General features: G+C 36.2%; 1 protein-coding gene across 2 annotated transcripts in view; it reads left to right on the forward strand.

Annotated features, from left to right (window-relative positions):
• Nucleotides 1-11660, forward strand: part of cpne5a (copine Va) — a 102040-nt gene extending 90380 nt beyond the window's left edge. For both annotated transcript variants that reach the window (XM_048209818.1, XM_048209817.1), the window contains 4 exons: nucleotides 1385-1487; nucleotides 6033-6090; nucleotides 6579-6652; nucleotides 8567-11660. In XM_048209818.1, coding sequence (XP_048065775.1) covers nucleotides 1385-1487; nucleotides 6033-6090; nucleotides 6579-6652; nucleotides 8567-8755 — 424 coding nt within the window. In that variant the 3' untranslated portion in view covers nucleotides 8756-11660. The remainder of the gene's footprint in view (nucleotides 1-1384; nucleotides 1488-6032; nucleotides 6091-6578; nucleotides 6653-8566) is intronic.
• The last annotated feature ends 840 nt before the right edge of the window (nucleotides 11661-12500 follow it).

Raw genomic sequence — 12500 nt, forward strand, 5'->3', positions numbered from 1 at the left:
TGTTCGAGCATTAGACAAGGAAAGGCAGTATTAACGTCTGGATCTGTGCACAGACAAGATAAGCAAGCAAGAACAACAGCGAAAAATGGCAGATGGAGCAATAATAACTGACATGATCCATGATAGCATGATATTTTTAGTGATATTTGTAAATTGTCTATCTAAATGTTTCGTTAGCATGTTGCTAATGTACTGTTAAATGAGGTTAAAGTTACCATCGTTTCTTACTGTATTCACGGAGACAAGAGCCGTCGCTATTTTCATTTTTAAACACTTGCAGTCTGTATAATTCATAAACACAACTTCATTCTTTATAAATCTCTCCAACAGTGTAGCATTAGCCCAACAGTGTAGCATAGCCTCAAACTAATAGAGAATCAAATGTAAACATCAAAATAAATACTTTACTCACATGATTCGATGTATGCACACAGCATGCATGACGAACATCTTGTAAAGATCCATTTGAGGGTTATATTAGCTGTGTGAACTTTGTAAATGCGCTGTAATATAGTCGAGAGCTCTCTGTGGCAGGGAGCACGCGATTTAAATGGGTGGTGCGCTGAAAAAATCAGTGTATAGTTAATGATGCCCCAAAATAGGCAGTTAAAAAAATTCATTTAAAAAAATCTATGGGGTATTTTGAGCTGAAACTTCACAGACACATTCAGGAGACACCTAAGACTTATATTACATCTTGTGAAAAAGCATTCTTGGGCACCTTTAAAATAAGAGCCATATTAACCATATTATGACATTAAGTCGCAATTGTGAGATATAAAATCGCAACTGTGAGGAACAAAGTCTCAGTTGTGAGATATAAAGTTGGAAATATGAAAAAGTTGCAACTGTGAGGAAAAAGTAACTATTACAAGAAATAGCAATTACAATAAAAAAATCAGACTTGCCCTTTTTGTTTTGTACTCAGAGGCAAACACAGGCTTCTATACTCTTGAATACTGTAGCTGATGTGATTGTATAGTTATTGTGTAAATAAACATACCTAGATGATTTAACAAGCACCCTATGTATGTTTCTTGTTGCTGTGACCAAGTGTGGACCTCCAAGAGGTGTTTTGCATCACAAAGAGCATTAAGGGATTTTGATGAAGGCAGAAGAGCTGTGTCAATAGCACAGGGACATCCCTGAGCAAATATATATATGCATGAGATTCAGCACTGAATACTAAGTGTTCAATGATTATGCTCATTCTTTCATTATTCATCTGCGATGTTAAAACACAGTCAATCAATTGAACCAGCATGAAGATATTTTCATGTTTGGTTTATGGTTCATTTGGGTAATTTGGATCATAAAATGTTCTGCTAATATGTTTGTTAATATGAAAAGAGGACTGTATGTGTGTGTGTGTGTGTGCACACAGGTATGGCGCAGCGGTTCAAGATGGCTCACAGTACTTTGTGCTTCTCATCATCACAGACGGAGTGATATCAGATATGGCTCAGACTAAAGAAGCCATAGTCAATGTGAGTTTTCTTTGACCTCACTCTCTCTCTTTCTGTCCTTAAAAACTGTTTATATCATCACACTCTGGTGCAACATTGCATCACAAAAGTCCCCCAGGCAAAGCCTAAGAAGAGTTAAGGTGCGTTTTGGGTCTTCTGGAGGTCCTCTTCCACACCTAATGGGATTCGTCTGTCACCGTTGCTATAGTTACCCAGCAGACTGGATTTAAAGGGAATTTGCGACTGTTTAGTCACATTATTAGAACAGCCACACCTTCCTTTTAAGATCTTGCCTGCTGCTCTATCTCTTCTTCACCCTCTACCCTTGATGCTTTGGATCTCGGTCTTCGGTCACACGGTAACATGCGCTCTGAATGACCGAACAATGCATGTGTTTTTTGTTATTCATTTCTATGCCTCAAGTGATTTTTTTTTTATTGAAGTCTGCTGTGAGAATTCCACTCTTGTGCTCTTTTCTGTTGGTCTTTTTGAAATGATTAGATAAAAATGAGCACTTTGAAGTATTTCTCATTTGCATCCTCTCACTCTGTGATTCTCTGCACTTACAGCAATTTGGCCTCTTATATATTCTGAGAGTAGCTGAAGCGAAATGTAGGTTAATTCAGAAAACTGAATGGTCACTTTATGTAACTAATTTAGATCATGGAAATTTTTTGAACAAGAATAGACAAATTAAGTTGAACTTAATTAAACTTTGTTAAATTTATGCTTGAGACAACAAAAAAAATTAAAATAAAGAACAAATAGAAAAATAAACTTGAAGAGACAGTACATGATCTTAGAAATTTTTCAGTATTTACTGAGAAACATGACAAAAATAATGATTATAAGAATCAAGTGTGCAGTATATGTGTAAGAATTTTGTACTTAATATTTAATAAATCTTTTAAATGACTTTATCCTCGCCGTTACCAGCAGATGTGAGCGTGTTCAAGCAGCCACTGAAAATCTAAGAATACACTGAAGAGGCAAGAGGGTTTGTGGCTCCGCAGACAAGAAAACACTGTAATTCACATAGTTTATTATAGGCTATAGCTGTAAATGTGTCACATCACATAATTCACAGTAATCTGCACTTATTTCAAGGCTGGGAGAGGTATTTGGTATAAAATAAGTCAAGAAAACAGGGAGAAACAAGTGGGAGAGGTAAAATAAACAAGTGAACGATAGAGATTGTGAGTGAGGTGCTTGAAGGAAAGACCTACAGGAAATAGAGCAGTGAATTCATGAAGTGTGTGTGAAATGTGTTTGTTTAGACTCATCTTCCCAGCTCTATTTCTTTCAATACATGACCGCTTCTGTCCCCCGTGAGCATTTCCGGGAATGCTGACCTACTTCCAACCCCATAAATATGTTTTTATAATCCTTGCCCATTGGCACCAAGCACTCAGTGTGCTGTCTGCACAATGCATACAGACAGGGATGGACTGGTTGACGAAAAACAGCCTGGGACCAATACCATCCCCATCACAACACAAAGTGGATAAAATTATTATTGTCTGCATTTTGTATGTATGTATGTATGTATGTATGTATGTATGTATGTATGTATACACTCACTGGCCACTTTATTAGGTACACCTTGCTAGTACTGGGTTGGACCCCATTTGCCTTTAGAACTGCCTTAATTCATAGTGAATTCATTGTCATGTTCAAGAAAACAGTTCGAGATGATTTGAGTTTTGTGACTTTGTGGAAGTAGCCATCAGAAGATGGGTACACTGTGGTCATAAAGGGATGGACATGGTCAGCAGCAATACTCAGGTAGGCTGAGGCCATTAAACAATGCTCAGTTGGTACTAAGGGGCCCAAAGTGTGGCAAGAAAATATCCCCCACACCACCAGCAGCCTGAACCTTTGATACAAGGCAGGGTGAATCCATGCTTTCATGTTGTTTACGCCAAATTCTGACACTACCATCTGCATGTCACTGCAGGAATTGAATTCATTAGACCAGGCAACGTTTTCCAATCTTCTGTTGTCAAATTTTGGTGAGCCTGTGTAAATTGTAGCTTCAGTTTCTTAGCTGACAGGAATAGCATCCAGTGTGTTCTTCTGCTGCTGTAGCCCATCTGCTTTAAGATTCCACATATTGTGCATTCAGAAATGGTCTTCTCCATATCTCGGTTGCAACATGAAGTTATTTGGGTTGCCTTTCTATCAGCTCAAACCAGTCTGGCCATTCTCTTCTGACCTTTGGCATCAACAAGGCATTTTCACCCACAAAACTGCCGCTCACTGGATATTTTCTCTTATTGAGACCATTCTCTGTAAACCCTAGAGAGGGTTGTGCATGAAATCCCAGTAGATCAGCAGTTTCTGAAATACTCAGACCAGCCCATCTGGCACCAACAACCAGGCCACATTCAAAGTCACTTAAATCAACTTTCTTCCCCATTCTGATGCCCTGTTTGAACTTCAGCAGATTGTCTTGATCATATCTACATGCCTAAATGCATTGAGATGCTGCCATGATTGGCTGATTAGATATTTGCATTAACGAGCAGTTGAACAGGTGTACCTAATAAAGTGGCCAGTGAGTGTGTATGTGTGTTTATATATACAGTATGTATATATATGTGTGTATATATATATATATAATGTGTATATAATGTATATAATGTGTGTGTGTGTGTATATATATGTAGTAAAGTAGAGCTGACTGTATTTCAGAAATAAAGAAACATACCATGATAATCAATATAAAATATACTATATATATATATATATATATATATATATATATATATATATATATATTGATTTCCTCTACATTTATGTCTGAAATTCTAAAATAAGCAATCAGCTGATTCTGTTTTAGTATTTGTTCATATTCTCACAATTTGTAGAGTCCATCTTTTGGTTTCCCACATAAAGCTCAAGGGTTACTGAAGAAATCGATCTCTGAATCGTAGTAATTAATGATCTAAATCACTCGTTGGTTTGATTAGCTCTCCAGGCCCCACAGTTTGGGGTTTGTTTGTACTCTGTGTGTGTGTGTGTGTGTGGCTCTTTTTCATCTTGTGTGATGTGTTTTAGTGTGTGGCCCCCGGTGAAATTCCAATTCTAACTCCATTACAGCCCACAAACTTATCAGTGTGACTGAGGGTGTGTGTCCAGCCAGCTTTATTCAACAAATTATTCATTCCTCTCAACAGGCTTTCATAGGCCCTCTGGGAAAGTACTTTCAAAATCCAAACCCTCAGGAGCCTTTAATATTTCTCTCATTATATATTTGATACTGTATATTATAGGTATATTTCATTATAAGCTCTTCAGATTACATTACATAGAAATCATGTTTTCCCCTTGTATGTATTTCCTTTGTTTCTGCTGGGATCATGTGTAATGCATTATATGCAATTACTTTTCATTTCAAACCACTGGGAAGTCGCTTTAGGGAGAAAGTGAGTTTTGTTTCTCTGAATATCCTGTGGTTTTCTTGTTATCCGTTGTCACTCATAAGCTTCCTCTGAGCTTGCTCAATATAGACTCACTCTTTACTTCTCTGATAAAGGGGATTTGACCTGTCAGTCAGGCATCATATCAGGAACAGGGAAAACTAGCACAGGAGAGAGAATGTTGATCCAGGAGGGCCTGAATAATGCATAGTTTTTCACGTCACTGTGTGAGGAAAAATCACGCTGGGTCAAAATATTGTTTTCAAACCATCACGGTCAAAGTCATAACGTCCTTTCAAACCTGACTGGTTCAACGTGTTCTGAAAAAAAAAAAAAAGAAGAAAAATTATTTTGTTATCTCTATAACAAGCTGTGTGTTAAATGTATAAAAATGATTACATTTTATTGTCATCAAGCTAAAGCTTGTTATATGGTTAAAACCCTGTAAGGGTGAATCTTACAAAAACATGTCCAGTTCACATTTGACCCCAAAACAGAAAAATAATAAGAAATTGTATTTTGCATAAAGCAAATGAATTGAGTTTTTGTTTTGTGATTCACATTAGATTCTCGTCACAGTACAACAGCAAAATGATACAGTAAGATTACTGTAATTTAATGAAACCATGATGTATAAATACTTTTGTTTTGCTAGTTTCTGATTCTCAGAATAGTAAAAATAATAAACAAATTTTTTTTTTTTAAATCAGAACGCTGTATTACAAACAATACCATGATGTATAAATACTTTACCATTTAAATATATCATAACATTACAATAATGAGATCTTTATTTCTTATTAAGGTGGAAATGAGTGTTAAATTGTCCTGGAAGTAATCATGCTGATACTATAAGTAGACCTCTTTACACAGAACATATGTACGGAAGATCTAATTTTATTCAGGTTTGATTTGATTGGTTGGTTGATTGATTGATTGATTTATTGCAACTTTTGACTATTCAATCCTGTGTGTCTCCTGGACTCAAATGAAGCATAATCTAATCTAAAAGCAAATAAGTCAGTCAACCATTATAGTATAAATCAGAGTAATTTTTCATACATGTTTTTTGTAGGATCATATCAGAGCATGTAAACTCTTTATCATGAGATAGAATGTGTCTTCTCTGTTTTCTTCCTCTCAGGCGGCAAAACTACCTATGTCCATCATTATTGTTGGAGTTGGCCAGGCTGAGTTTGATGGTAAGAAACTAAACTAATCTCACACTTTTGTAAAGATTCATTCTTAATCTTATTTAGTTTTATCTTTATATCTTCATCTTATATTCCATTTTCTTTTCTGTTTATTTACTTTATTTACTATATTTGTATGTAAATATATAACTATCAACTCCACTAAATGAAAGCTAATATTAGCATTCCCACATGGAGGTTTAAATCTTGAAGGCATGAATGCAACTTCAAATTTTGCATTTAAAGTAGAGTTTCTGGATGAAAACTCACCTAATTGGGAAGGTTTAGGGTTTCGGATTGATAAGCAGATGTCAACTCACAGCTCTCACAGCTGTTCAATATAATTAGCCAGTCACACCATCTGCCATTAGTATTTGTGTTTGGCCTTTCATAATGTTCCAGCAAAGTGGTAAATGTTGGTGTCATGGTGGGGCGAAAGATTCAAGATTGAGTTTTACTGGCTGGAGGGCAAATAACATGATGTTCTCACTTTTTAGCCATGGTAGAACTGGATGGCGACGATGTAAGAATATCCTCCAGAGGAAAGCTGGCGGAAAGGGATATTGTACAGGTACAAATCTTCATGTATTTGTATGTTTATGCATTTATGTTTGTATATAAATGTACATGTGTGTGCATATACACTGCGTTCCAAATTATTATGCAAGTGACATATCAGTAAGATTTCAGTAGAATAAACATTTGGATTTTAGTTTTTCTAAGAAAATGTTTGTTTGTTTATTTATCCATGTCTTTTTAGATAACTGGTATCAATCTAAGACAAAATAATTTGCCAGGTCTATGGAAACCCTACTTAGAGGCTGTTCCACATTATTAAGCAAGTCACAGTTCTCATGCAATATGGGGAGGAAGAAAGATCTTTCTGAAGATGAAATGCATGAAATGGTGCAATGTTGTGCAAAAGGCATGAAAACAACTAATATTTTGTGAAAACTGAATGGAGATTATCAAATTATCATAAGATTTGTGAGTGATTATAGAGCACAGCAGAATCAGATAAAAAAGCCAGTGTTGAGCAGCAAACAGGTATCTGAAGCTGCTGGTGTCTCTGGAGTCTCAAGAAGCTCACCATGCAGGCTGGCAATTGTGCGTAAAGATGCATTTTAGCCATCACTAACCAAACCTCACAAAGAGAAACATTAACAGTGGGTGTAGAAATACATAGACTTAATAGAGACTTTAGATTTTACATAGAGATTTTTTAAATAGTTTTATTCACTGACTAATGCCGTACTACAATAGATGGTCTAAACGGATGGATTTCTGGATGGTTGGTGAATGGCCACCACGTTCCAACAAGACTGCGATGTCAGCAAGGAGCTGGCGGGTGATGATTTGGGCTGGAATATTGGGAAGTGAGATGGAAGGTCCCTTTAGGGTCTCTGAGGATATTAAAATGACTTTTGCAAGATATGTGAAGTTCATAACTGGCCATTTTCAGCTATGATATAAAAAGGAGGATAGTGCCTTCTGAAATACAATGCACTATGCACTATCCCATGCTTCAAAAAAACACCACAGCAATAAAACAGTTTGAAAATGTATTTCTAAACCCACTGTAAATGTTTCTCTTTGTGAGGTTTGGTTTGGAGTGGCTGAAATGCATCTTTACGCACAACCGCCAGCCTGCATGGAGAGCTTCTTGAGACTCCAGAGACACCAGCAGCTTCAAATACCTGTTTGCTGCTCAACACTGGCTTTTTTTTTATAGCTGCCCTTTTAATACAATTAATTTTTTTGAAAGGAACTTTCATTAATAAGCCTTTATCTGACCGAGTTCTGCTGTGCTCTAAATCACTCACAAATCTTATGATAATTTGATAATCTCCATTCAGTTTCACAAAATATTAGTTGTTTTCATGCCTTTTGCACAACATTGGACCATTTCATGCTTTTCATCTTCAGAAAGATCTTTCTTCCTCCCCATATTGCATGAGAACTGTGACATGCTTAATAATGTGAAACAATCTCTAAGTAGGGTTTCCATAGACCTAAGTAGACCTGGCAAATTATTTTGTCTGAGATTGATACCAGTTATCTAAAAAGACATGGATAAATAAACAAACATATATTTTCTTAGAAAAACTAAAATCTGAATGTTTATTCTACTGAAATCTTACTGATATGTCACTTGCTTAATTAATTTATATATATATATATCCTAACCAGTGTCAAAAGTAATATAATAACTATTTGAGTAAGTTTCTTAAGGAAAAACATTTGGTGACCTACATTTACAGGCATCTCAGATTGAGAGAACACTGCGACAACACACATGAAAAAAATATCTCAAGATAACAAACAAGCTGTGCACAACCTATAAATAAAGAATGATTCCGGAGTATTTTTTGTAAAACAGCCAGGTTTTCGTTACATTGCTTACATGGAAATTTCAAAACATATAAACGACTCAGGGAGTACATAAACACCTGTAACTACTGTTTAATCTTGTCTGTGCCTGCAGTTCGTACCATTCAGAGACTATATGGACCGGACAGGAAACCATGTCTTGAGTATGGCCCGACTTGCCAAGGATGTCCTGGCTGAGATTCCAGAGCAGTTAATCTTATATATGAAGTCAAGGGGCATCAAGCCCAACCAGACGCCACCAGACTACAGCCCACCTGGGCTCTGCCCAACCCCCACCATATGAGTTTACCCAGCCGGCCGAAAGAAAACAGCCATGCTTGTTATGTCACCTCCAATTTGGATCTCATTCAAAGCCAATACGACTGATTCAGTATAAGGCGTCCAGAGGAACGGATGGTTTCAATTCTCCGTCTTTGGATCTCATACACTGGAGAAATTGAAAACTATATCAGTGTTCTGACCTTTGAACTGAAATGGATGGTTCTTACTGGTCTGTGAGTTTGTTTCCCCCATAATTTCTTCATAAATTAGTCAACAGATTTATAGTTTGGATGTGACTGTGCCAGATCATCTGCGCAAGCAATGCAATTTTCTGCTTATTTAACATCTCAACATCTACAAAAACGCTTGTGTGTCAGCATGCGAGGACTGTGTGTTATATTAGGAGAATCTTCCTATATATTTTATATCCACCGGAAGAGGTAAACAAGAGCAACGCTAGGAAGTGTGATTTTAAAATATAGTGAAATTATAAGTGATTGTTTGAAATATTATACCCTGTATGGGTAATCTATGTAGTGGAATTGTTTGATTTGTTTGTAGAATTTGTAGATAGTTCGTGTAATTGTGGTTTTATTTTTACACAGGGTTTTGGGCAAAGTCTTTTTTAGTACAAAGTAATACTTCCCATTGCAGTTTCCCATTTATAGCTTTTCAGAGCTATGATAAACAAGATTTTCTATTCTAAAGCATGAAATCCAGGTAAAAACAATTGTACATTGCATTAAGACACTGTATCAAATGTATTTACATACTTTAAATCAGAAAATTCCAGTGTAAAAGTCAGAGAAAGCACAAATATTTTCTTAATGCTGTAAAATTTGTAAATGTGAATCAGAGAAAAGTCAGATTCAGATTCATTACTCACACTTTACGTAGACTGAAATTTCAGGCAAATTATCAGCTCTTAAGAACGCCAGATTTACTTTCCTTTTTAATTTGCCACTCCAGTTCCTTAATGCTCTGGAGCCGGTATATCTTGATATTGTACAGCAGTTCTTCAAACGCACACAACCCATCAGGGGGAAACATGAGAGATGCCTCGCCGCTCGCTGCTAAAGATGATTGGAGATGAGGCAGCATCTGCTGTTTTTCTCATAGCACTGTCTGACTCGTATCCAGCCACGCTAAACCTTTGCCCTTTCATTTCTGGGATTCTCCCTGGAGTTTAAAACACTTTTCTATTTTCACCATGACAGGAATTATTTTAGTGGTTTCAAAAGATTAAAAAAAAACAAAAAAAACATTGCATGCAGTTGAAGTTGCATTACTCGCTGTGCAAACACAATGCCATTTTGTTTACATGTTTGGATGATTTATAGCATTGGCATAATAATTACTGTAGATAAGCATCGAACACAGTTAAATTGATAAACTTGCCTTACAAACAGTAAGTTTACATTAATGGTTGATAACAAGCATAAATTAGAAACAGTATTTTATATATATTATTGCTAAGGAAGCTCATGTTGATTTTCTTTTCAATTTTACTACCTTAAAAAGACTTAAAATATTTAGTTAAATCTCAGAAAATGTTAGATTTACTCTTATTTACCATTAGAAACACTAAAGGTAGCCTATACAGCCTCTTTTGTCAAAGGTCCATTCCTTATCATAGACAAATGGGTATGTATCTGTAAATACAGACTTTTTTCTTCTTCTTTTTTTGACAGCAGGGCTGTTTATACTTGTTCTTATTCATTGTTTTGATACATTTTCTTCTTGTCCAGTAATTCTTGATGTCTTTGCTTGTTTGTCCCAAGTTGTAACAATGTTTTGGTTTTAGAGCAAGCATCTGTTAATACTTCTATTTTACACACTGTAGATTATGAACTGTGAAGTTGAACTGCTTTTTTTTTTTTTTTTTTTTATCTTTTTAAGCACAGATGTTTACAAAATGAGAATTCCTCCTATTTACCCCACTTTTACAACAAGAATGACTTCTTTTGCAGAGATTGTTACATTTGGTAAATCTGTTCCCAGGTAATAAGACAGGTAATAAGATTTACCGTGAGTTATTAGCACACTTTTAGCTACTGAGAATGAAGTGATCCGTCAATCAGTTAGGAGGTGAAGATGAAGTCTGACAAAGGGAGCTTTGGGCGAAAGGGTTTGTTTAAGAGTGTTAACAGGTGTATTGATTTGAAAGACTTATTTACTCTTCACTGGATATTGTTTTCTTTTTTTTCTTTTTTTTTGGTGTTTTTAAGTGTTTTTTTCCTTCTTCTTCTTCTTTTCTTTCTACTAATTCTGCTTTCCAGATGTAAACCTGTAATTTCTACTAGCATAAATGTAACCTTAAATCCTATTTAATATTCATGAACACATGGCTGCTAGGAGGCTCGTAAATCCGAAAAACAAGCTACAAGCTTCCTGAAACACATGTATATCACTATCCAGAGAATGTTAATGGGTTATTTTATAGCATGGTGTAAATTTAGCAAATACTATTTTTTTGTATCCCACTATAATAAAGCCAGTAAGTCATAGTGAAGTAGCTCACAAAATTATTGCAAAGAGGTAATAGTATGAAAAAGTGTAAATTATGTACTAAAGATGTGGCCCTTGTCCAGTGCTAACATTCCCTCTGTGAGATATGCATGATTGTGCCAAAATGGCCAACAGGTTCAGTGACAAAGTGACCTGTTGCTTTTCGTTAAGCCTCCGCCGCTCATCTCATAACCGGAACACGGAGCATGAAGCATCTCATCCTCGCTGGATTCATTTTCCTTCTCCCTTTTTCTCTTCTTCTTTACCTCTCTTTATCTCAGTGGATATGCATGGTGAGCTGTTCCAAACTGAACATAGAACATTGCTGTTGTCATTCCCGTGGTGTGTGAAATTTGTAATGGATTGCCTTAAAAATGACAAAGAATAAAACAATGACAACATTTTTCTTGAACATCGGAGAGAACTTTTTTGTATGCATGAGTTTCTTCTTCATGAATAATCCATCAGTTACAAACTGTTACAGTCTATTACAAACCGAAGCAGCCTTTAATGGGAGAGCAGAGAACTTTTCTCATTAATTCATGTTAGATGCCACGGCTGGGCCCTCCAGAGACAGGTGTGCATTTACATAAGTCTATTCGCTTTAGTTCCTCTGGGTTTGTCAGATTCATTATGAGTGATTAGTCACTATAGTCTCTCTGGTCACTGTATTTAGATGGTGTACATGGGTGACTTTCCTCTCCTAAAAGGGTTTTGTTTTTTTCTACGCTAACACTGCAGAAGTTCCAGTCTATATGTTCATTATGTTTACTTGCTAAAAGATTGCTATTTAGTGTGTAGTCGATTCTGTTTAGGCTGAAATTGACTGACTTCAAAGGGCCGTCCTGATGCAAATAGAAAGTAAACTCTAAGTCAGGAGATGGGTAGAATTTTAACTAAGTGACAAGTATTGTTCAGACTTGTCCTTTAATCACAGTCTGTTTGTCATTGCCAAACAGCAGCAAAGAAGAGGACTCACCGTCCAATCAGTGGGCTCCCTGGGGCCAGCTGGTGTGTTTCCTTCCTCAAGAGCACCTGCAGCATTTAATAAAATTCACTTCTGTCACATCAGCTGCATCACCTGAATTGAAGGAAGGAAGGAAGGAAGGAGGAGATATATCACTGATACCGAGTTTATTTGTTTTCTCCCTCGAACAAAAATGCATTTGCTAAATTGCCGTCCTGCTTCTTGAGGCTTTCAGCTGTTCTATAATGAGTGGAACTCTTTGAAATCAAAAGCTATTTTTCAATGTTACCAG

The sequence above is a fragment of the Megalobrama amblycephala genome, linkage group LG12 (genome assembly GCF_018812025.1).
Source record: "Megalobrama amblycephala isolate DHTTF-2021 linkage group LG12, ASM1881202v1, whole genome shotgun sequence".
In the NCBI taxonomy this organism is placed as follows: Eukaryota; Metazoa; Chordata; class Actinopteri; order Cypriniformes; family Xenocyprididae; genus Megalobrama; species Megalobrama amblycephala.